Source organism: Sciurus carolinensis, chromosome 4, assembly GCF_902686445.1.
Source record: "Sciurus carolinensis chromosome 4, mSciCar1.2, whole genome shotgun sequence".
In the NCBI taxonomy this organism is placed as follows: domain Eukaryota; kingdom Metazoa; phylum Chordata; class Mammalia; order Rodentia; family Sciuridae; genus Sciurus; species Sciurus carolinensis.
This window is the reverse complement of record NC_062216.1, coordinates 72,386,946-72,413,447: the sequence shown is the minus strand read 5'-3', so window position 1 is coordinate 72,413,447 and position 26,502 is coordinate 72,386,946. Positions and strand designations below refer to the sequence as shown.

The 26,502-nt window shown below is 39.4% G+C and overlaps 1 protein-coding gene across 4 annotated transcripts in view; it reads right to left on the bottom strand.

Annotated features, from left to right (window-relative positions):
• Cd4 (CD4 molecule) overlaps positions 1-26,502 on the bottom strand; it is a 33,219-nt gene extending 6,717 nt beyond the window's left edge. For all 4 annotated transcript variants that reach the window (XM_047549941.1, XM_047549942.1, XM_047549943.1 and 1 more), the window contains exons 1-3: positions 26,378-26,502; positions 19,938-20,035; positions 19,668-19,832 (exon numbers count right to left, since the gene is read on the bottom strand). In XM_047549941.1, the coding sequence (XP_047405897.1) occupies positions 19,668-19,832; positions 19,938-20,022 (250 nt within the window). In that variant the 5' untranslated portion in view covers positions 20,023-20,035; positions 26,378-26,502. The remainder of the gene's footprint in view (positions 1-19,667; positions 19,833-19,937; positions 20,036-26,377) is intronic.

The following is a 26,502-nucleotide window of genomic DNA, read 5'->3' as shown; positions in this document are numbered from 1 at the left end:
CTCTGAGTTGCTAATTTCCTGCAGAATCTGCAGCTTATCCTAGTCAGAAAATCCCAGTCTGGAGGGGCGTTTCCATCTTATCCATTTATCTGGTGAGGATGATGTCTCACTAATTCAAAATACTGTGAAACATGCTTATTTGGAGAGCAGCAGCTCCTACACACCAAATACTTAACATGTTATCTCCAGTAATCTTTACAATAATGCCAAGATAAAGGTACTGTTTTACTTATAGTGTAGACAAGGACACTGAGACTCAGAGGTGAAGCAATCGCCCAAACTCTTACACATTATTAGTGCAATTTTTTTGGAAGCTAATTTGTGAGATTTATCAGAATCACAAATGCATGTGCAAAACTAAATGTCATGGACTGGGGTTGTGGCTTAGTGGTAAAGTGCTTGCTGGCATGTACGAGGCTCTGGTTTCAATCTCCAGCACCACAAAGAAACAACAACAACAACAACAAAAGTCCTAAATGTCCACCCACACACAAAAAAGGATAGGTTAAATAGATTACAGTTTTACAGTCCACCCATTCATTGGATTGCTACGCAGCCATAAAAAAAGAATGAGGAGCCAGGCATGGTGGCACATGCCTGTAATCCCAGTGGCTCAGGAGGCTGAGGCAGGAGGATCACAATTCAAAGCTGCCCTCACCAATTTAGCAAGGAAGACCCTGTCTCTAAATAAAATATAGAAAAAGGGACTGGGGATGTGGCTCAAAAGTTAAGTGCCCCTGTGTTCAATCTCTGGTACCAAAAGGAAAAAAAAGAAAAAAAGAAAGAAAAGAAAGAAAGAAAGAAAGAAAGAAAGAAAGAAAGAAAGAAAGAAAGAAAGAAAGAAAGAAAGAAAGGAAAAAGAAAAAGAAAAAAAAAAAAAGAAAAGAAAGGTCTTCGAAGAAGAACTCATTCCAATATGTCTCAAAGTACTCCAGGAAATAGAAAAGGAGGGAACCCTACCAAACTCATTCTATGAAGCTAATATCACCCTCATACCCAAACAAGACAAAGACACAGCAAGGAAAGAAAATTTTAGACCAATATCCTTGATGAATATAGATGCAAAAATTCTTAACAAAATCCTGGCAAACCGTATCCAAAAACATATTAAGAAGATAATGCACCATGATCAAGTGGGGTTCATCCCAGGAATGCAAGGCTGGTTCAACATCCGTAAATCAATAAATGTAATCCATCATATCAATATAAGAATAAGAATCATATGGTCCTGATGCCCATGTTCTGACTGTATGTGGGATTGCATGCTGTGATGGCATCTGGTGGAGGGATGGAAATCCATCCCTGATGGTGGGTCAAGCAGCACATTGCTTGCAGATGGGACCAAGTGATACAGATGAGGTGCAGGAACAGATATTATATCTTCATTTCACCTGCTGACCACTACATCAGTCAATCTGATTTTTGGTTTGTTTTGTTTTTCTTTGTTTTTTCATGGTACTTGGGATTGAACCCAGGGGCCCTCTACCACTGAGCTCTATTCCCAGCCCTTTTCATTCTTTGAGACAGGGTCTTGCTAAGTTGCCAAGGCTGGCCTCCAACTTGCAGTCCTCCTGCCTCAGCCTCCTGAGTAGCTGGGGGCATGCACCACCATGCTCAGCAACTGCTTCATTTTTAAAGGAAGAACTTTCATTGATAGCTTAAATAATCTTTTTTTACTGAAGCAGATAATAATTAAATGACACATCTGAAATTCCCAACCCATCAAGAGAAGGCAGAAACCAAAACCCCTTAACTTAATATTGCTTAGCCCTCAAATGTCTGTTTTTAAATAGGGGATAATAGTAGAAAATAGTTTAGAATCTATGACTTGATTAAAAATGTTATTACACTATCAATATGTTGGGGATTAGTAGTCAAAGTTGCTATTGACTGTTTTGAACAAACAAATGTGGAAGCATTTTATCAGAGCATTTAATTATATTGGAATGCAAGATACTAGCTATGTTTGAACATCAAGTTTATGTAAGCAAGGTACATTAGGGCCTTCCTAAGGACGCTCAGAATAAATGAGCATAGTATGTAAAAAAAAAAAAAAGAATCATATCATTATTTCAATTGGTGCAGAAAAAGCATTTGACAAAATACAACACCCTTTCATGCTCAAAACACAGAGATAGGGATAGTAGGAACATACCTCAACACTGTAAAGGCTATTTATGCTAAACCCATGGCTGAAAAGCATTCCTTTTAAAAACTGGAACAAGACAGGGATGCCCTCTTTCACCACTTCTATTCAATCATCCTGGAAATACTAGCCAGAGCAATTAGACAGACCAAAGAAATTAAAGGGATATGAATAGGAAAAGAGGAACTCAAGCTGTCACTATTTGCTGATGACATGATTCTCTATTTACAGGATCCAAAAAACTCCTCCAGAAAACTTCTAGACCTCAAAAGTGAATTCAGCAAAATAGCAGGATATAAAATCAACTCGCATAAATCTAAAGCATTTTTATACATAAGTGATGAAACATCTGAAAGGGAAATGAGGAAAACAACTCCGTTTGCAATAGCCTCAAAAAAAATAAATAAATAAAATATGGGGAATCAATCTAACCCAAGAGGTGAGATATCTCTACAATGAAAACTTAAAACATTAAAGAAAGAAATTGAAGAAGACCTTAGATCTCCCATGTTCTTGGATAGGCAGAATTATAATTATAAAATAACCATACTTCCAAAGGTGCTATACAGATTTAATGCAATTCCAATTAAAATCCCTATGACATTTCTTATAGAAACAGAAAAAGCAATCATGAAATTCATCTGGAAGAACAAAAGACCCAGAATAACCAAAGCAATCCTGGGGAGGAAGAGTAATGCTGGAGGTATCACAATACCAGACCTTAAACTCTACTATGGAGCAATAGTAACAAAAACGGCATGGTATTGGCACCAAAATAGACACGTAGATCAATGGTACAGGATAGAAGACATGGAGACATACCCACATAAGTACAGTTATCTCATACTAGACAAAGGTGCCAAAAACTTACAATGGAGAAGAGATAGCCTCTTTAACAAATGGTGCTGGCAAAACTGGAAATCCGTATGCAGTAAAATGAAATTAAACCCCTATCTCTCACACTGTACAGAACTCAACTCAAAATGGATCAAGGATCTAGGAATTGGACCTGAGACCCTTCACCAAACAGAAGAAAAAGTAGGCCCGAATCTCCATCACATTGGCTTAGGACCAGACATCCTTAACAAGACCCCCATAGCGCAAGAAATAAAAGCAAGAATCAATAAATGGCATAGATTCAAACTAGAAAGTTTTTTCTTAGCACAGGAAACAATAATGTGAAAAGAGAGCCTACAGAGTGGGAGAAAATCTTTTCCACACACACTTCAGACAGAGCACTCATATCCAAGGTTTATAAAGAACTTAAAAAACTTTACACCCAAAATACAAAGAACCCAATTGATAAATGGGCTAAGGAAATGGGCAGACATTTCACAGAAGAAGATATACAGATGATCAACAAATACATGTAAAAGTGCTCCTCATCCCTGGTAATTAGAGAAATGCAAATTAAAACCACCCTAAGATTTCATCTAACTCCAATTAGAATGGCTATTATCAAGAACACAAGCAATAATAAGTGTTGGAGTGGATGTGGGGAAAAAGGCACACTCATACATTGCTGGTGGAGTTGCAAATTGGTACAGCCACTCTGGAAAGCAGTATGGAGATTCCTCGGAAAGCTTGGAATGGAACCACCATTTGACCCAGTTATCCCACTCCTCGGTTTATACCCAAAGGACTTAAAATCAGCATACTACAATGATGCAGCCACATCAATGTTCATAGCAGCTCAATTCACAATAGTTAGATTATGGAATCACACTAGATGCCCTTCAATTGATGAATGGATAAAGAAACTACGGTATATATACACAACAGAATATTAGTCATAGAGAAGAATAAAATTATGGCATTTGCTGGTAAATGGATGGAGTTGGAAAATATCATGCTAAGTGAAATAGGCCAAGCCCAAAAAATCAATAAGTGCATGACAATATATAATGAGGGGGGTTGGCAGAGGGAAGAGAAGAATGAAGGAACTTTGGATGGGGTAGAAGAAAAAGGAGTGGGAGGGAGTGGGAAACAGAAAGATAGTAGAATGAAACAGACAGTATTACCCTGTGTATATATATGATTACATGAATGGTGTGAATCTACATTGTGTAAAACCATAGAAATGAAAAGTTGTACCCCATTTGTGTACAATGAATAAAAATGAAGTCTGTAAAAATAAAAATAAATAAATAAATAAAAGAAGAGAATGAAGAAGTTCTTTACATTGTTCTTATATGGAACATTACCACCTAAGAAATATTATTAACTGAATAAAGTAAGATATTAAACAGGCTATTGGGGCTGGGGAGATAGCTCAGTCGGTAGAGTGCTTGCCTTGTAAGCACAAGGCCCTGGGTTTGATCCCCAGCACCCAAACAAAAAAAAAACCAGGCTATTATTTTTTATTTATTTTTATCATGTACTACTTTTATTTGTTCTTTTTAGTTATATATGACAGTAGAGTATATTTTGACATATTTATATAAACATGGAGTGTATCTTATTCTAATTAGGATCCCAGTCTTGTGGTTGTACATGATGTGGAAATTCACTGTAGTATATTCACATGTGTACATAGGAAAGTTATTTATTATAAAAGGAAGAGCTAGGACTGGGGGTTGCAGATTAATGGTAAAGCACCTGCCTAGTATGCACAAGGTCCTGGGTTTGATTCCTAGCATCACAAGAAAATAAACAGGAAAAAATTATATATATATATATATATATATATATATATATATGTGTGTGTGTGTGTGTGTGTGTACATATGTAATTCAAAATATATTAAAATTAAAATGATACATAAAATTTATATATATGTGTCTGAAAAAAATATGTATATGGAAAGAGAGGGAGATTGCCCTCCATATCAGTGGGTTTTACATTCAACCAACACTGAGTTAAAAATATTTGAAAACAAATTTTATCTGTACTTGCATGTACAGACTTTCCCCCTAAACAATACAGTATAATAACTATTTCCTTGACCTTTACATTATTAGATATTATAAATAATCTAAAGATGATTTAAAGTATACAGGAGGATGTGCCTAGGTTATATGCAGATACTAACACTGTTGTTTATGAGAGACTTGGGCATCTGTGGATTTCATTAGTGGTGAGAGGGGACCTGGAACTAATCCCCCATGAATACTGAGAATGGATGTGTGTGTCTCTGCATGTGTGTATATGTACATATTTGTGTATATGCCTTGTAAAAAAACATTGGAAGTAAACATAAGAAAATAATCTCAGTTGCCACTGGGAAGTGGAAGTAAATACTCATGAGACAGGAGTAGGAGAGAGAGTTTTCACTATGTGCCCTTTCCCACTTTTTTAAACTCCAATAAGAGGTGGAGCTAGAATTAAAATTCAGGCCTGATGGGTACACTGTGCAATATTATGAGTTTCTCAAGCATGGATATGTGGTTTCCTCTGTTTTGGGGGAGTGCTGGGGATTAAACCCAGGGCCTCAGCAAGTGCTTTACCACTGAGCTACACCCCAGCCTCAGTCTCCAGCCTCATACTCTGTTAATATGTAACTACCATCACCAAAAGGGTATTCCTCTCTTTAACCATTTTTCTGGGTGCAGTGGCAGCTCCAGAATTCCTGTAGAAGAGGGATTTAGAAGCTAAATTTGCACAGGGCATGGTGACATGTAATCCCAGCAGCTCAGGAAGCCGAGGCAGGAGGATTGTGAGCCTGAGCTGTAGGGAAGAGGATGATAACCTGTGAAGAGGAGAGAAGCTGGAGTCCATGGTCAACCTGACACCGGTCTCCAGCACCAAGCCAACAAGAGGGAGCCTCAGCGACTTGGCAAGGCCCTGAGCAAGTTAGGGAGACCCTGTCTCTAAATAAAATATAAAAAAGGGCTGGGGATGTGACTCAGCAGTTAAGGTGCCTGGGTTTAATCCCCGGTACCAAGGAAAAAAAGAAGCTAAATTTGCATAGCAAATACAGATGTTTTTCACTTAGAATATAAAATTGGAAAGAGGGTGAATGTGATGAGGATAAAGCCTCCCTCCACCCCAGTGGCCTGTCTCTGCCTCCCTGAGCAGTCCTAGGCCCACTCCCTCCTGTTGCCTTCCTGCTGGAGACCGAATGTCATGTTGACCATGCATGTCACTCCATGTCACTCCTCTTCACAGGTTATCGTCCTCTTACCCACTGCTTACGCTCATTCTCTCCAGGAGACCTTGCCAGACAACCTTGCAGCCCTGGGTACACACCTGCCCTAATATTTGCCCAATCACCCTTTTATTTGTCTCTTCTGTAGTTTCTACCCGCACTTACTCTTTCCCCTGGATCTACCCACTAATTTCTACATTTTTACACAATTGACCAAACAACAACTACTACTACTTCTCCTCCCTGCCCCTCCCGCCCTCTCTTCCTCCCCTCCCCTCTTCCTCCCCCTCCACTCTCCTTCTCCTCCATCTTCTTCTTCTTCTCCTCCTCTTTCTCTCCCCCTCCCCCCCCCCCCCTCTTCCTTATCCTCCTCCTCCTCCTTCTCCTTCTTCTTTTTTTAATTTTTGGTACCAGGGATTGAACCCAGGGGCACTTAACCACTGAGTCATATCCCCAGTCCTTTTTTGTATTATAAGAGACAGGGTCTTGCTGAGTTGCTTAGGGCCTTGCTTTATTGCTGAGGGTGACTTTGAACTTGTGATTCTCCTGCCTCAGCCTCCAGAGCCACTGGAATTATAGGTGTGTGCCACTGTGCCCACAGGTTTGACCAAATGTCTTGAAAAAGTAGCCTACTTTGGTTCTGCCCCCCTTTTACCTCTTTTGATCTCCCACTCCATATCTAAGTACCATTTATTTTTCTTCTTCTTGGACTCATGTTCTGACATCTAGATTTAGGTATTGCCACAGACTGTCTTTGGTCTTCTCCCCCATTTCTATAGACATTCTAAATTTTGATGTATACTCAGTCAGCTCTGCAGGTGACTCCCAAACCAATATCCTTTTTTATATAGATAAGTTTATTTTATTTATTTAATTTTTTATGTGGTTGAGGATTAAACTCAGTGCCTCACATGTGCTAGGCAAGTGCTCTACCACTGAGCCACAACCCAGCTCCCAAATCAATATTCTAAGTTCCAATCTCTCTCCTCAATTCTGGGTCCACATTTTCAAAGGCCCAAGCAAAAATTCTCTATAAATATCCTGCCATCACCCCAGACTCCATTGGTTCAAAACATAATGTATCTCCTAAAATATCTCTTCCTTTCTACTTTCCTTTTTTTCTTATGAGGAAAACCATGACCCACTTTTCCATGATGTCCCATACTTTAGAAAAGAAATTGCCAGATAGTATGGAAGATCTAAGAGAATGGGAAAATCTAGGATAAATTCATGGGAGAGTCCAGTATTGAAACAAGCCTTAAAAGAAGTTTAGGTCGGTCAGGCACAGTGGTGCACACCTGTAATCTCAGCAGCTTGGGAGGCTGAGGCAGAAGGCTGGCAAATTCAAAGCCAGACTCAGCAATTTAGCAAGGCCGTAAGCAACTCAGTGAGACCCTGTCTCTAAATAAAATACAAAAAGGGCTGGGGATGTGGCTCAGTGGTTAAGTGCCCCTGGGTTTAATTCCTGGAACAACAACAACAACAACAAAAATGTGTAGGCGGTTTGCCGGTGTGACTCAGTGCTAGAGCACTTGCCTAGCATGCATGAGGCCCTGAGTTCCATGTGTACCAGTAGAAAGAAAAAATTTATAGGCAATGGGAGAGAGAGAAGGGGAGCAGCAAGGACATTCCAAGAAAGGGGAAAAGCCCCAAAAAAGTAGTTCAGGCAAGCTGTCAGGAGACTATCTGTGTGAGGCAGTTTCCAGCCGGGAAGCTGTGGGAAGTGGTGCTGAGAAGGCAAAATGTCCAGCAGAGGTTCCCAGGCTTGGTCTAATGGGCTAGGGAGAGACATGTACAAAACATTGCTTTGGAAGTCAGTACTGCAGCAGGAGGAAGAGAAATCCAAGTAGGAGAGACTAGTAGCAGAGAGAATTACCAGTGTGCTCTCAGGAGTGCACATGAAAGATGCCTGGGCATGGGCTAGTGATGGTAGTATTCCCATGCGAACAAAGAAGAGGACAAAACCAAATGACACTGTCAAAGAAAGAAGTAGCCATAGTAGGTGACAGATGGGGAACCAGGGATTGAAGAAGAGAAAAACATTTGACTCCCTGGTCCAGAAGTTGAGGCAACAAGGAAGGTAATGCAGCCATTGTTAGAGATCAGGAAGTTGGGAAGGGGAGATGTTCCAGAGGAAGATCATATCATGGAAACAAAACAGAAATTCAAAAGACATAAGAGTCTTTAGAAAACAGCACAGTATTTGAATCTTACAGGTGATAGAAGAAAAGCAAATTAAAGCAATAAAGTTGATAAATCTTTTAACTGTCAAATTAGAAAAAAAAACAGTTTAAATTTACCCAGCACCACAAAAAAAAAAAAAAAAAAAAAAAAAAAAGAAATTACACGCTTAATGCCAGCTAGGGTGCCAGTGAGAGAGGCACACAGTAACATTACCAGTTAGTGTAAACAGTTTCTTTCTGGAATGCAGTATATGCCCACTATTTTTACTTTTTCTTTTTTTTTTTTTTTTTTAATTTTAGACAGAGTCTCATTATGTTGCCCAGGCTGGCCTAGAACTCCTGGCCTCAAATAATCCTCTTGCCTCAACCTCCCAAGTAGCTGGGACTACAGGCTCATGCCATTTTGCCCAGCTCCAACTATCTGTCTATCTATCTATCTATCTATTTATCTATCATCTATCTATCTATCTATCTATTTATCTATCGATTATGTTTTGCAGTGCTAGGGATGGAACCCAGGGCCTTGCCCATGCTAGGCAAGTGCTCTATTACTGAGTTACATCCTAAGCCCATTGTATTATTTATTTTGAGACAGGATCTGACTGAGTTGCCCAGATTGACCTCCAACTTGTGATCTTCCTGCCTCAGCTTCCAGGGTATATGGTATTATAGGTGTATGCCACTGTGTTTGACTCCTCCCACTATTTTAAAAAGTTCATGTCCTTAATTCCATTTCTAAGACTTTATCCTTAGAACAATAATTTAAAAATGCAAACCAAGATCTAGGCACAAAAATCATAATTATAGTGCTGTTAAATAGGGTACAATGTAGAACAAAAGAATAATGGCTGACCCAGCACAGTGGCACACACCTGTAATCCCAGCAGTTCTGGAGGCTGAGGCAGGAGGATCACAGGTTCAAAGCCAGCCTCAGCAACTTAACAGACTCTAAGAAACTTAGTAAGACCCTGTCTAAAATAAAAAATAAAGGGCTGGAGATATAGCTCAGTTGGTAGTGTACTTGCCTCACAAGCACAAGGCCCTGGGTTCAATCCTCATGCACTGCAAAAAAATAAATAAATAAATAAAATTTAAAAAATTAAAATTAAAAAGGGCTGGGGATGTGGCTCAGTGGTTAAGTGCCTCTGGGTTCAATTCCTGGTACCAAAAGAAAGAAAGAAAAATAATAATTGACTGTATATTAGAGGACATTAATTTGATGGCCTATATGGTTGGCACTAAAAACAATATTCACTATTCTACTATAATGTATAAGTAATAAGAACAAATAAAAAACATGTAAAAAAAGTTAATAAAAATAAAAATGATATTCACATATAATTTATATGAAATGGGAAATACTCATATACTCATGCATTTTTTAAGATTTTGGTTGTTTTCTTTCTTTTGTTTTGTTTTGTTGGTATGAGGGATTAAACCCAGGGACACTTAACCACTGAGCCACATCCCCAGTCCTTTTCATTTTTTATTTATTTATTTTTTAATTTTTTTTTTTTTTAGTTGTAGATGGGCAAGATCAAACCCAGTGCCTCACACTTGCTAGGCAAGCACTCTACTACTGGGCCACAACCCCAGCCCTTATTTTTTATTTGGGGACACAATTTTTTTAAATATATATTTTTAGTTGTAGGTGGACACAGTACCTTTATATTGTTTGTGGTGCTAAGGATTGAACCCACAGCCACAGGGTGCTAGGCAAGCATGCTACCATGGAGCCTCAGCCCCAGTCTGATCTCACTAAATTGTTGAGGTTGCCCTTGTATTTGTGATCCTCCTGCCTCAGACTCCCAAATTGCTGGGATTATAGGCTTTCACCTGCACACCCTACAAGCCTACTCTTTTCACTTAAGGAAATACCCTTGATAGTCTTCTAAGTATATATATGTAGAACTTCTTTCTTTTTGTTTCTTTTGCTTTGCAATAATGAAAGCTAATCTTTTTATTCTGGTTGGAGATACTGTAGACTCACATATAGTTATTTTTTAAAAATGCGAAGAAATCCTGTGTACTCTTTACCTGGTTTACCCCAATGGTAACATCTTGCAAACCTATGGTACAATATCACAACCAGGATATTGACATTGATATGATCAGGACGCAGAACACTTCCAGCACCATAAAGATGTTTTATAAGCAAATAAACTGGACCTCTCCTGGACCTCTCACTTTGTTAACTCTTGGCAATCACTAATCTGCACTCCACTTCTATTATTTGTTATTTCAAGAATGTTACATAAATGTATTTGTACAGTGTATTACCTTTTAAGATTGTCTTTTTTTCCTCACTCAATTCTCTGGAACTTCATCCAGGTTGTTGTGTACAATACAGTTCATTTCTTTTTATTGCTGAAAAGTATTCCATGGTATGAATGTAATCATTCACCAGTTGAAGGATATCTGGATTGTTTCTAGCTGTGGTTACTATAGATTCTTGTGTTAATAGGTCTTCATTGATCTGGAATAAATGCCTAAGAGTACAATCTCCAGGCTGCTGAAAGTTTAATTTTTAAAAAAAACTAGTCAAGTGTTTTTTCAGAGTGATCATACCAGGCCCTCTACAACCTCACCAGCATTTAGTGTTGACCCTTTTTTTTCTTTTCCTGCAGTGCTGAGAATCAAACCCAGGGCCTCACCCATGCTAGGCAAAGTGCTTTACCACTGAGCTACACTTTCCAACCCACTATTTTTTACTTTAGTCATTTTGAAAGGTGTAGTGATATCTCACTGTGATTTTAATTTGCATTTCCTTAATGACTAATGATGCTGAAGAACTGTTCATGTGCCTATTTTTATTTAAGCCATGTATATCCTCTTTGGTGATATATCTGTTCGTGTATTTTGCCCATTTTCTAATTGGATTGATTGGGGTTTTCATGTTGATTTTTGAGTTCTTTTAATATATTTTAGATACCATTCCTTTATTAGATATATGGTTTATTGATATATTGTCACACACCTGTAACTTGCCTTTTTCCTCTTAATAGTTTTTGTAGAGCAAATTTTTTAATTTTGATGAAGACAAGTTTGTCAATTTTTACTTTATGAATTGTGCTTTCAATGTCAGTCTAAGAATTCTTTGCCTAGACTAGATCCTGAAGATATTCTATGTGTTATAATTTTATATTTTACATTTAAGTTCATAATACATTTTGAGTTAATTTTTAAATAAGGCAGAAATCTTGGGTTTGTCATTGATGATGTTGTTTTTGACCTTTGGATGTACAATTGCTCCAGCCACCATGTATTGAAAAGGTTACATTTCCCCAATTGAATTACTTTTGCATCTTGATAAAAAGAAATCAGCTGAACATATTTGTAGGATCTGTTTCTCTATTTTGTTCCATTGATCTACTTGTTTATCACTCTGTCAATACCACACCATCTTGATTATTCTGGGTATATAGTAAGTCTTAAGATTGATTTCTCCTACTTTCTTCTTTATATATATATACATATATATATATTTTTATTTTATATATGTATATATATATATATATATTTTAGATGTTGATAGACCTTTATTATATTCATTTATTTATTTGGGGTGCTGAAAATCGAACCCAGTTCCTCACACATGCTAGGCAAGCGCCCTACTACTGAGCCACAATCCCAGCCCTTCTTCTTTAAAAAAAAAAAAAAAATTTTTTTTTTAGCTCTTTTAGTTCCAGTGGCTTTCCATATACATTTTAGAATAAACTTTTCTAGGGGGCTGGGGTTGTGATTCAGTGATAGAGCACTTTCCCAGCACGTTTGAGGCACTGAGTTCAATTCTCAGCACTGCATATAAATAAACGAATTAAAAAAAAAGGTCTATTGACAACTAAAAAAAATACTTTAAAAAAAAGAATAACCTTGTCTATATCTACAAAAAAATCTTGCTGGAATTTTGATAGTAATTGTGTTAAACTCCATATATCAATTTGGGGAAAATCTTCACTATGTTGACTCTTCCAATCCATGAGCATTTATTTAGATCTTCTCTGACTTCTTTCATAATGCACTGTGTAGTTTTTAGCATGCAAATCCTTGCATGACTTGTAAGGCTGCTGTATTTCCAAGTACTTGGAGACTTCCCTGTTATCTTTCTGTTATCACACTGATTTCTGTTTGATTCTGTGTGATCATAGAACACATCCTATATAATTTCACTTATTAAAAAAAAAAAAAAATCCTGCCAAGTGCAGTGGTGCATGCCTGTAATCCCAGCAGCTCCAGAGGCTGAGGCAGGAGAATGGTGTGTTCAAAGCCAACCTGAGCAAAAGCGAGGTGCTAAGCAACTCAGTGAGACCCAGTCTCTAAAGAAAATACAAAATAGGGCTAGGGATGTGACTTAGTGGTCAAAGGCCCCTGAGTTCAATCCCCAGTATCACCCACCCCTCAAAAAATTCCTGGTTGGAATGTAGCGCAGTGGTAGAGTGCTGAGTACCATGCGTGAGGCCATGAATTTGATCCCCAGTACCACAAAATAAATAAATAAAATTATATTTAAAAAAAAAAATTCCTGAGGTTTGTTTTATGGCTGAAGATATGGACTTGGTACACATGTGGACCTTGGTACACATTCTGTAGACATTTGAAAAGAATGTGTATTCTTCTGCTGTTGGGCAGAGTGTTCTATTAATGGCAACTATATCCTATTGGCTGCTTGGTGCTGTTGAATTCTCTTATGTCTTTTCTGATTTTCTGCGTAGTTGTTCAATCAATTGTCTGGAGTGGAGAGTTGATGACTCCAACTATCAAGATGTATTTGTCCATTTTTTTCCTTTTAGTTCTCCCCATTTTTCTTCATATTTTACTGCTTTGTTGTTTGGTACACACACATTTAGGATTACTGGTCAGGTGCAATGGCAAAAAAACAAAACAAACAAAAAACAACCAACCATTAATGAGTGCTATGTCCTCCTGGGATTCTTGGTAGATTGACCTTTTCATCATTATATAATGATACAATGTTGTTCTCTGTCTCTGGCAGTTTTATTTGCTGTGAAGTTGACTTCATCTAATATTAATACATCTACTCCTTCTTCCCTTTGATTTGTTTCCATGACCTGCCTATGTTATTATATTTGAAGTGAGTTTCTAATAGACTGCATATTGTTGGGTTATGTTTTTTAATCCACTCTATCAACTCTGTCTTTTCATAAATGTATGTAGATTATGTGTATTTAACATAATTATTGATAGACAAGGGCTTAAGTCTGCTATTTTATTTTTGCTTTCTGGTTTTTCTGTTTTCTTTTTCCTGCCTTCTTAGGGGTGATTTGAACATCATTTTGTAACAAAATGTGTTTTAGAACAGTTTTAGGCTTACAGAAAAATTGAGAAAATGATAGAGTCGTCATATACCCCATATCCAGTTTCCCCTGGAGTTAACATCTTACACTACATGTCTGGCACTCAGGAAGCTAAGCAAAGTTATTCTTGCTTCCTCCCCTCTTCTCCATACCAAACTCTTTGGGAGTAAGAAATTATACACTAGTCCTCACTTAAAGAGTTAGAAGTTATATCCTACCTCCTTGAGGGCAGATAATTTATATAAATTATTTAGAATTCTTCTACAAGAGAGGATAAACCCATCCATTTATGTATTCTTCTCATCCATTTATTTATTCAATCAGTTATATCAGAATGAATCCATACATTTAGTCTATACTTTGGTACATAAACATTTTAAAGAGTGTTTAGAATCCATTTTGATTTATCTATAAAGCTTTTGAGTGTAATTCTGTTTACTTCTTGTGATTGCTCTAGTTATCACCTATATATGTAGTCATAGTCTATTGGTGTCATGTTACCTTACCTCCCTTTATGTCCCTTTACCCTCCTCATTTATAATTGCTTTAAATATTTTCCCTACATACATCTAGAATTACTCAAATAATGACATAACTTTTGCTTCAACTGTGAAACATAATTAAAAGAGACTGGGGTTATAGCTCAGTGTAAAGCACATGCTTAGCGGTTGCCAGGCTCAGAATTCAATCCCAAACCCTGCAAAGAAAAAAAGATCAAGAGGAAGGAGAAAACCTTTGTATTTAACTATACATTGTTTACCAGTTCCTTCTACCATCTTTTTTAAAAAAATTTTTAGTTGAAGATGGACACAATATCTTTATTTGCTTATTTATTTATTTTTATGTCATGGTGAGGATTGAACCCAGTGCCTCACACATGCTAGGCAAGTGCTCTCCCACTGAACCACAACCTCAGCCCTATTTATTTATTTATTTATTGCAGTAATGAGGATTGAACCCAGGTGTTCTCTACAACTGAGCTACATTGCCAGACCTTTAAAACAAATTTTTTTTTTTTTTTTTTTTTTTAATTTTGAGACCAGGTCTTACTAAATTGCAGAGGCTGGCCTCAAACATGTGATCCTCCTACTTCAGCCTCCTGAGTAGCTGGAACTACAGGTACACTCCACCATACCAAGTTAATTATGATGTATCTTTTATTTATTACTTTTTTTATGGTGCTGGGGATTGAACCCAGGGTCTTGTGCATGTGAGACAGGCACGCTACCAACTGAGCTATATCCCCAGCCCTGATGTATCTTTAAAAAAAAAAAAAAAAAAAATTTTTTTTTTAGTTGTATATGGGAAAAATACCTTTTTTAAAAATTTATTTATTTTTATGTGGTGCTGAGGATCGAACCCAGTGTCTCACACATGCTAGACAAGTGCTCTACCACTAAGCTACAACCTCAGCCCTAATTATGATGTATCTTGACTTGCATTTTTTTGGGTTTATTCTGCTCAAGGTTTGCTCAGCTTCTTGCATTTGAATCTAGGTTAATGTCCCTTACCAAATTTGGGAAGTTTTCAGCCCCATTTTCTTTGTCCTTTCCTTGGTCTTCATTGACACAAATTTTTTGGTACAGTCCTTCAGGTTGCTATGGCTTTGTTCATTTTTTTCTAGTCTATTTCCTCTCTGTTGTTCACACTGTATACTTTCTGTTTTTCTCTCTGGCAGTTCACTGATTCTTTCCTCTGCCCTTTCCATTTTGCTGTTGAGTCCATTCACTCATCTTTGTATCTTAACTATTTAATTTTCCATTCTAAAATTTCCATTTAATTCTTTTTAATATCTTCTCTTTCTTTGCTGAGTTTTTTTTAAAGGTGTTTTCATTCATTTCAATCATGTTTGTTATTGCTTGCAGAAGGATATTTACCATGGCTGCCTTAAAATCTTTGTCAGATAATTCTAACTTCCATTTCAGCATATAGTTGGGGCATCTATGATTGTCTTTTTGTTGTTGTTGTTCCCATTCGGTTTGAGTTCCTCCTGACTTTTGCTGTAATGAGTCATTTTTTATTGAAAATTGGACATTAGAATATTATGAGATTCCAAAGTATATTAAACCTTCTGCTTTAACTGGCTTTCTTTGATGTTGCTTTGTCAAGGGAATGTGGGTGCTGCCTTAGTACTGCCAGGTGGAGATAAAAATATAAGTTCCTTCTCACTCTTCATTGCCACTTGAGAAGGATGCTTCTTACTACTGTTAGAGTGAGAATTCCAGTTCTACATGTGTCCTCCACTGATTCTGTAGTAGAGGTGGCCTTGTCATTGCTGGGTGATGACAAAAGTCTTGACTCTGTTTTATCTCCACCTGGCAGTACTAAGGCTGAGAGATTTGTCAGCAAAAGGGACAAAGAGTTTAAGTGAATGGAACCAACAGCAAAATGGAAAGGACAGAGGAAAGAATCAGTGAACTGCCACTTCTTCCCCGTTTTTGATTTTTCCCTTTTGGAATGGAAAAAATTTATCTTATGCCTGGCCACAGCTATATTTTGGAAGCACATAACTTGTCAGGTTTCACACACAACTGGAGAGGAATTTTTCCTGGGGATCAATTATACCTCAATAAATAATGTATCACCCTTACCTGATTGGATGATATTTTTACTAATCTATTTATTATTATATTTATTTTTATAGTACTGGGGATTGAATCCAGGGATGCTCTACCACTGAGCTACATCCCCAGCCCATTTATATTTTTATTTTGAGATAGGATTTTTCTGCCTCTGCCTCCCAGGTCTCCAGGATTACAGGTATGCACCACTGAGCCTGAATGATTGGAGGGTATTCAGATAAAACTTTGGATTTCAGGCTTCAGAGTGGATGCTGGAAGGAGTTAAAACTTTGGGGGCTGTTGAGATGAATGAGTGTATTTTGCATGTGAGAAGGACATGAATTTTGAGGGATTAGTGGCTGAATATGTGAACTGAATTCAGTCCTTCCTCCAAATTCATTTGGAGTTCAACCCCCCATCATAATGATATGGTATTTTGAAATGGGGCTTTTGGGAGGTGTTGAATTTTAGATGGGATTATGGGCAAAGTGCATTCATGATGAGATGAGGGTCCTTACCTCACAGATATCTTACTCTCTTTTTCTCTGTGCCTTGTGAGAATACAGGAAGAAGACTGCAATCCACAAACCAGGAAGAAAGCCCTAACCAGAACCTGCCCATGGAATCAGACTTCCATCCCCCAGAACTGTGACAAATAAATTTCTGTTGCTTAAACCACCAGTCCATGATGTTTCAATATGGTATCCCTAGTAGACTAAGATACATGTCTACTCCATTTTCCTGCAAGCCCTCCTTTTCTTGAATTATTCACAATTGTACTATAATTTAACTCTTCCCTCACTGATGGACATTCATGTTGAATTCTATTTTTTTTATATTACATGTAATTCTTATATTTATAATTCTCGCACAGATATCAATAAGTATTCACAACTTTATTTCTGTTAAACATATTTTCCAGAATAGCTATTATTAGGTTAAAGGGTTTAAGAATTTTTTATTTATAAAACATTGTCAAAATACATTTACTTACTGATTGATACTGGGGATTGAATCCGGGGAGCTTTGCCACTGAGCTACAATCTTTTTATTTATTATTTATTTTTAATTTTGAGACAAGGTTTTGCTGAGTACCTTAGGGTCTTGCTAAGTTGCAGAGACTGTCCTAAAACTTGTGATCCTCCTGCCTCAGCCTCCCAAATTGCTGGGATTATAGGCATGAGCCATCATGCCTGATGCCAGATTACTTTTAAAAATTTGTCTAATAAACTGGGTGCACTGGTTGTAATCCCAGCAACTTGGGAGGCTGAGGCAGGATGATCCCAAGTTCAAGGCTAGCTTTAGTAACTTAGCAAGGTCCTGAGCAACTTAGTGAGAACCTGTCTCAAAAAAAAAAAAAAAAAAAAAAAAAAAGAAAGAAAGAAAGAAAGAAAAGAAAGAAAGAAAGAAAAGAAATGGGCTGGGATGTGACTCTGTAATAAAGCACCTCTGAGTTCAATCCCCAGTACCAAAAAAAATAAATAAATAATTAATTTAATAAAGCTAGGCCTGGTAATACATGCTTATAGTTCCAGCTACTCAGGAGGTTAAGGCAAGAGAATTGTATAAAAACATTTACATTTATGTCCAAAGACATAAGGTAATTCACTACAGAATTTGCTTATGATAACAAAATAAAAAATAGCCTAAATGTCCAACAATATGAGATTAGTCAAATAAATCATACTATAGTTATACAAAAGATATATGCAATTACTGAAAAGAAATGAAGTAAGAATATTTACATATGTATACATATATATACATATATATACCTATGTCACACGCATATGAATATAAAACCATCTTCAAAAGATATACTTTTTTTAAAAGACAGCAAAGTTTGCTCTGATACAACCTTCCCCAAGAGACCCAAGGCCTGAAAGTCAAAAGACCAGAGCTTTAGTTCCAACTCTGCCTCTCTATGGGCACAAAAGCTTGGGCCAAGGACTTCTGCCCTGGCCTTAGCTTCCTCACCAGTAAAACCAACACTTGGACTGAAGTCCTATTTCCTAAACTTTAACCATTCACAAACCTCATATACAGTTAGTCAAATCTACGGGTCCAATTTATCTAACATCTTTAATTTTTTTTAATTAAATAAGTTTACTTTAAAAGAAACTATATCACTAACATGAACAGAAAGTCAGTGTCGCCTGCCATAAAGGAAACAACAGTAAAACAAACAAAACCACAAAAGTCTCTGGATAAGTTGGCACAAGTCCGTATCCAAGCTACTTGGGAGGCAGAGACAGGAGGATTGCAAGTTTGATGTCAGCCTGGGCACTTTGGAAAGACTCTGCCTCAAAATTAAAAATGAAAAGATCTGGGGGTATCTCAGTGGTAAACCACTCCTGTGTTCATTCCCCAGTACCAAAAAAAAAAAAAAAGTAGAAATTGCTGGCTGGGGATGTAGCTCAGTGGTAGAGCTGCTTGCTTAGTATGTGCAATGCCCTGGGCTCAACCCCAGCACAGCCAAAAAAACCAAAACAAAAAACATTTATTTAAAAACAATGAGAGGCCTGGGGAGATAGCTCAGTCGGTAGAGTGCTTGCCTTGTAAGTATAAGGCCCTGGGTTTGATCCCCAGCACCCCCCCCCCCAAAAAAAAAAAGAGAATGTAATACATGTGAGAAAAAAATTGCACAGTGTTTCTAAAAAATATTAAGGTCTTAAATCTGGAGATTTCACTTTAAAAGCTTGAGCAAAATCAGTTACTTTTCTTTTCTCTCTCTCTCTTTTTTTTTATACTAAAGATTGAACCGAGGGGGGCTCTCCCACTGAGTTACATCCTAGTCCTCTTTATTTATTTATTTATTTTTAAATTTTGAGACGGGGCCTTTTTTTTTCTTTTTTCTTTTCTTTTCTTTTTTTTTTTTTGGTGGTGCTGGGAATCCCAGGGCCTTATGCTTGCAAGGCAAGCACTTTACCAACTGAGCTATCTCCCCAGCCCGAGAAAGGGTCTCTAACTTGCTGAGGGGTTTGCTAAATTGCTGAGGCATTTGCGAATTTGCAGTCCTCCTGCCTCAGACCCTGGAGTAGCTGGGATTGTAGGTGTGCTACAACACCGGTTATTCTGTTGCTTTCAGTGGAAATAAAGTATCATCTACATGGGTCCGTAGTAATTATTTTCTTGAAGTCATGCATTTTATGTGATAATTATTTTTATAATAACCATTAAAGTCTTAAAAATAGCACAGTACTAAAAGTCATTGTCACCAACAGTTGGAGTAGGGAAATTCCAGAAAACAGTGCCACAGAATTTCCATCAACTCTAGCCCTTTGGGGTCCCAGAGTTTACTAGGAGCAGGTCTCTGAACCAAGGAGTGTTCAATCCATTATTTTCCTCCCTGAATAGGGGACAGGAAAATTTTACCTTTGGTCAAGAAGTTGTTCTGATTTCCCAGAATCTTGGTCTGGTTAGAATATTTCCAGGTAAACAACATGGTCTTCTTCTGGGAAGCTGTGCAGGGCAGTTCCACTGAACCTTCCACTTGGCCCATCACTATTTCCTTTCCCTGAGTGACCGCTGGGAGCAGTGCTGCATGAAAAAGAAAGGGGTCAGGCCTCAGTGCTGCAATGCCTCATGTCAGCGTTTCCCCACCTCCCACACCATCTGCTCCCAAACCCCAACTGTGAGACTTACTCAGTTGCAGTACTAGCAGCAGTTGCCAAAAAGCGATTCTTTGGTTCATTTTAGCCTTGCTGAGGTAGGCAGGGGCCTGAATCATCAGGGACCTCAGCCTGCAGAAGTAGTAGAGACCGAGGGAGTTAATAATCATTACTCAACAGGTATTCATTAGACCTGGACATGCAAAGACCTCTTTCTTTCTCAGGACCTTTACATCCAGCTCAGGGAACCGGACTTGCACACCCAAGGCAGACCTCTGGAGTACGTGCCACAAAATGCAATGCCCATCTGGACGTGATGATGCATGCCTGTAATCCCAGTGACTCTGGAGACTGAGGCAGGAGGATCATGAGCTCAAAGTCAGCCTCAGCAACTTAGTGAGGCCCTAAGCAACTTAGTGAGACCATGTCTCAAAATAAAAAGAGCTGGGGATGTGGCTCAGTGATTAAGCATCTCCTTGTTTTTCTTCATGGCTGAATAAAACTCCCTGGTACCAAAAACCAAATGCAATGACCTAGTTATGATTGGGAGATATTAGCAGCATAACAACAATTTATCTGGCCCGACATAGCCTCACATTACACACACACACACACACACACACACAAGCACACACAGAGAAATTAATGTATCCATGGATATACAAATAAAAAATGTACTGTACTACAAAATACAGTTTAAGTATCAGGGCATTTATACAGAGTTGTAGTTTTCTAACAAAAGTAGAACAGATTCCTTGGGAGTATTTGGAGAGAAAGTAACTACTTTTGATTTATCTCTTTGCTTAAGAAATATCCAGTTTTGAGAGACTATAGTATGAATGGGTTTTCTTGTTCTGTTAATTGTTTGAGGTTTTTAACAAATGGTTCATGAAAGAAGATACTGGACTCAAGTAGAGAAAAATCTCTTTTCAGTTAGATTTCTGTCCTGCTTATACTTTAAAAATATAAGCATAGATTGCTAATTCCACTTCATGTAAATTACACACACACACAAACATATGTTTATATGTAAAATTTCATTTCACCTGTGAACAGTGAACTCTATCACTTTTACTGATACCATACTATTTTTTTTTTTTTTGGGGGGGGGTATGTTCCTGGGGATTAAACTGAGGGCCTTCCACATGCCAGCAAGTGCTCTGATTTTCCAGAGTTATAAGTGCTCTGAGTGCCCTAACCCCAATATTATAATTTTCAAATATACAATGTTTCCAGATGTGCCTTGCATTTAGGCTGCCTTGTTCTTATTTTGATTTTGTTGAGTCTCTTGCCTGTTTGCCAAAAGTTAGGATGTGTCAGGCCCACATACAATTGAAATCAGAGGCATCCTTGAGCTTTAAATCACTAAACTGAAAATTCAACACACCACATATTGAGATGGAAAAAGTCTGTGTTGTGGTTTGTTTATTTATTTATTTTGGGTGGTGCTGGGGATTGAACCCAGGGCCTCACAGATGCTAGCAAGCGCCCTATCACTAATCTACACTTGCAGACCCTGTGGGGGTTTTTGTTTGCTTGTTTAAAAAAAAAAAAAAAAAAGAATGCTGTACCCAGGCCAGGAGTGAGCTCTTTGCCATTTGGGATTAGAAAAGGATTCCCAACAAAGGTGGCAAAGTGATGGGAAACACAACATGCAGCCAGGCCAGGATGAGAAGCTCCTGCTACTACTTGGGGCTGGCCAATGGGAAATGACTGAAAGGAATGAGACAAAGGGGTACAGACAAGAGAATGGGGTATGTTTGTTGGCTCTTTCCTTGCTCTGCACATGTTTTCTGGTAATAACTCTGTATCTAATCTCTTCCTGCTCTGCCCCATCACAGCTCTGGTCAGGTGATTCCTTAATCACAGCTCAAGTCCTCTTTGGGTTCCAGAAACAGCATTTCTGCCTTTTTGGACCCTTGCTTCTGTTACTAGTGTCCGTGTGCCTCAGCACACTGGTTTCCTTAGCCCTGTCCACATCTCTGTAAATAATCCCCTTTCTACAATCCATTGAACCACCTGAAGCAGACTCTATTTTCTTTTCTTTTTTTTTTTTTTTTTTTTGCAGTGCTGGGGATTGAACCCAGGGCCTTGTGCTTGTGAGGCAGGCACTCTACCAACTGAGCTATCTCCCCAGCCCAGACTCTATTTTCTTTAAGACACTAATACATAATCCTTTATAGGGATGTAGCACTCAGAAGGGGTGCTAGGGTTTGCTCACCCTAATGAGGTTTGGGAGAAGATAAGAAAAGCCCTGTCCAGTTACTTCATCTGCCCCGAAGAGGAATTACCCAGGACCTAATGCATAGTAGGTGCTTGATATGGAGGATGAACACACACCCACACACACACACACACACACACACACACACACACGCTTGCGTGCGCGCGCACTTGATCTTTTTTAAATCAGGGAACTACAAAGAAGTCAGGCAAGAGTCTTCCAGGAAAGGAGGGAGGGAGACTAGTTTCTAATCACACTAGCCATGGGTGCAGTTGTTTACTAGTTAACACAGGGCAAAGGAAGTGTTTAGGGGAAGGCTGGGGTGAGAAGAGTAGGGTAGGGACAGCCTTACATGTTTAGGTGTTTCCACTGTTCCCCATCCCAGACTGATTGTGTCCTTGTGAGCAGAGGGTGAGGACAGACAAGGGTATCTCCACATGGGATACCCTTCTCTGGGTTCAAATTCAGCTTATCATGGTAAGATAAGGAAGGAAGGTGAGGAGCATTCTCAACCCTTCCCCAGATGTGGCCATGTTGTCTCTTTGCTTTCCATAACTCCAGGGTCTGTGCAGAAGCCCACCTCCCTCTGCCTCTAACTCCTTGCATGGCCCCATTTCAGTAAGCGTTCAGCTTAGTGGAGGAGGCTGTGGGTTTCCAGCTGCTGCTTGCTTTGGTGTTTTGGGCTTCCGCTGCCACCCTAGAGAGCTGGCTTTTGATTCCACATCCTCAGTGTCCCCAGAGGCACTTCACCTCAGTACAGTAGCATCCTGTGTACCATCACCCCTGGGAGAGAGGTTAGGAGGACTGGCTTAGTCCCCCAAGGTCTTTGTCCCTTTCTCTCCTCTCTCTGTCTCTCTGTCTCTGTCTCTGTCTCTGTCTCTCTCTCTCTCTCTCTCTCTCTCTCTCTCTCCCTCCTTCCCTTCCTCTTCCTCTTCTTACACCGATACATGAAACTCTATTTCCCCATGCTCATGCCTCCAGTCTTCAACTCCCGTGTGCACCTCATACACCAGGAACTGTTGGGCTCTCCATCTCTTCTCACTTGGAGTTCCCCCTGCCTCTTCTCCTTTTTTATCCTTCCCCTTTCCAGCTGCCACCAAGATCTAGTCCCTTCTATACTGTATACAGGCATCAGGGCCTCTTGCAGGCAAGCAAGTTTTCCACAGGTTTTGATCTGTGGGTGGGCAAGGGAGATGGCTGCATGGTGGGAGGGACACAGCGGACAAAGGGAGGTGGACAGATCTGAAAAGCACACAGAGGTCTCGTGGGAGGACAGGAAGGAGGGAGGGAAGAAGGGAGAGACCCAGAGCAGCTCCTTAAAGCAACAGTCGCTCTTCATACCATACACAGAGCATGGATGAGTGGGTTCTTTGTTTCACAAATTTGAATAATGAAATCCACGAACACAAGAGTGAGAGCGAAACAACAAGATTTATTAGAGTAATAGAAAGAAAGTAAAGTTCCCAAAGGGAAGGGGTCCCAAGAGAGGGGTGCCAAGAGGTGTCTGTTGTCTGGGGGGGTTTATGGACTTGATCTGTCCCTAGAGTTGATTTATGGGATAAAAGGATTCACAAAGGGGCCAATCAACTCTCTATTTTGTCTTCTTTCAGCAAATCTAGAGAAAAGTGATTTCCAAGACTTTATTAGACAAGAGTAGGGGTGAAGGTCTGTTGGCACAAGAGGAAGTATCTTTTGCAGTTAGTTGTTAACAAAATGTCCTCATGGCTAGGACCATGTGGGGTGGGAAGCTTGATTTCTCAATCCTCTCATCTTCCTTTCCTTCTCCGAGACCCTTTTCCTGGTTGACTATGGGTGATCTACCTGTTTCAATCCACCATCACAAGCAAAACTCAGAGTCTTACAAGAGGTAAAGGAGAAGCAAAGAAGTGAAGAAATTCTGGGAGGAAACCAGGCATTCTGGCCCATGCCTGTGATATCAGCAGCTCTGGCAAGTTCAAAGGCAACCTCAGCAACTTAATGAGGCCCTGAGCAATTTAGTGAGACCCTGTCTCGAAATAAAAAATAAAAAGGGCTGGGGATATGGCTCAGTGGTTAAGTGCCCCTGGATTCAATCCCTAGTTTAAAAAAAAAAAAAAAAAAGGAAGAAAGAAAAAGAAAAAGAAATTCTGGGAGGCAAGACACATGCAGAGAGCATGTTTCCAAAAGAGAAACAAAGAGGGACCAACCGAGACAGGGATGTGAACAAAATGGCAACACACACACACTGTGCTCCTCCCAGGGCGCTTGAGGTTCCTGCCGTCCTCACCCCCGATCCCCCAGAATGGGATAAAGAGGAGGTTGGGGAGAGGAAGAGGGCACAGCCCCACCACAGTGACAGTCTGTGGTCCCACAAGCACTTTTATCTTCCTCTTGTTGCCCCCAGTCAGCCCACTCAAGCCCAGCCGCGGCATGCCCCCCCACATGCACCCTGCAAACTGCTGACTGGCTTCCTATAAACTTCCTAGATATGTGACCCCTTTGAGGGACCCCTGTGGTTCAGTGGCTGCAACCTCCACCATCCTCTCCTTTGCCTCAACACCCACGTTGGGGGCAGGGCGTACGCTGTGTGCCCATCTTCCTTCCCTTACCCCCCAAAAGAAGGGTACTGAACAGACCTTGGTCTTGAGGCCTTGCAAACCAGACCCCATGCATTTAACAGTTCCCAAAACCCAGGTATCCAATTTCCCATCTGCATCAAAGTTATTTCATTCGACAAACATTTATTGGGTGTCTAAATTGTGCAGGACCTTCAGTCACCTAACTCCCCTCAGTGTCACCTCACTGTCATGACCAGAAACATGGCATAAGGTTGCTTTGAGGCTCTGCCTAGAACCAGATGGTGGGGCAGTTTTTATTTAGAAGTAGACCAGACTGAAAGAGGGAAGCCCTCTCCTGAGCATCTGTAAACCTGTCCTCAGGAGCTCTTTGGTCTACCATTCAGGGTAGCCATTTTGTATCAGCCTACAGAATCTGGCACAGCGCCAGAAATTTTCAAAACATGAAATTGCAGTGATCTCCTCCATTGGGATATTTTTCCAGACTTGTGCCCTGAAATATGTGTCCTATAAGAGCAGGACATTCAGGAAGAGCTATCCCACTCAGAGTAGAATCTTTGATTTATCAAAAATGGAAACTTTCTATTTTCAGGGATCAGACTGTACCCCAGGAGAACTCTTTCCCAGAATAAATCTACAAATTGAAGGCAGAGAACACCTGGCAGACAGCAGGACTTCAAGGCCATGAGATCTCAGAAGGGATAGGCCTGAGGGCATGGAGGTAGCAAGCTGGTTTCTTGAGTGAAATGTCACTCCCTAATACCCCATCAAGCCTGGAGAGGTGGGGAGGTCTGCAATTCCTTTTCTAACTCTACTAGCCGCCTAAAACCAATAATCTTATAATCAATTTTTCCAATGATAGTTACCTTAAAATACAATCTAACACTTTTATAGCATTTCATACCTAAGAGCTCAGTTATGCACTTTTTGAGAATTTGAGCTTTCCTGTTTTCTTAACCAAGCCAACTAAAGTACAAGCAACTTTAGACATATTCATCAAAAATCCTTAAAAGCACAAAACTGGAGAAAAATTTAAAAATACACATAAACATATAAGATTTTTAAAAGGCCATATACATCATGTGGTCTATGAAATGCTGCACGTATGATTTTCGGTGTGAATTTTTAGTGATTGTATCATTGGGAAAATTGATTTTAAGAGAATTGCCTATAGAATAGACTCCACTCCTTATTCCCTTTTTCTTACTTTTACCATTTTCCCTCTTTTCATTTCTTATTTATAGATTTTCTCCACCTAAATACTTATTTTTTCTATTTCATTTCCGCCTCCTCTCCTTGGCTCTTTTTCTGCTCTTCAGTCTTCTAGTCTTCACCTCCTCTACTGCCCCATGAGTAGTTGCCTTCCACTGCCTTTCTCAGCCGTTCACTCTCTGATCTTGTGATTCCAGTCAATACCCCTCTGGAGAGTACTTCAGTGCCCTTCTTACATTCTGGGCACTGAGCTATGCCTAGTGCAGAGGCAGACAGAAGTATGGCCTAGTCCTGGCCTCATGAAGCTCACAGTTCCAGTGGGAGATCACTGCTTATGACCAGTTTCAAGAGAAATGCAAGAGAAGGTAGTCAGAGCTGTGGGCAGAGAACTGAGAGCCCAGCACATTCTTCTGCACCAGCACCACGTTCACCTCCCCTTCCCAGCTCCATGGAAAGGAATGGAGCTGAGTGAGCCCCTCTTACCTCTGTACCCTGTCTTTCTTCCACTCTGCTTTTTGCACAGGTATGTCTGTGTGAGGGGCCTGGAGCTCTGTAACCAGGAGCCCAATGAGGAGAGGGTTTTGTTTCTTCTTTGGAGAACAACTTAC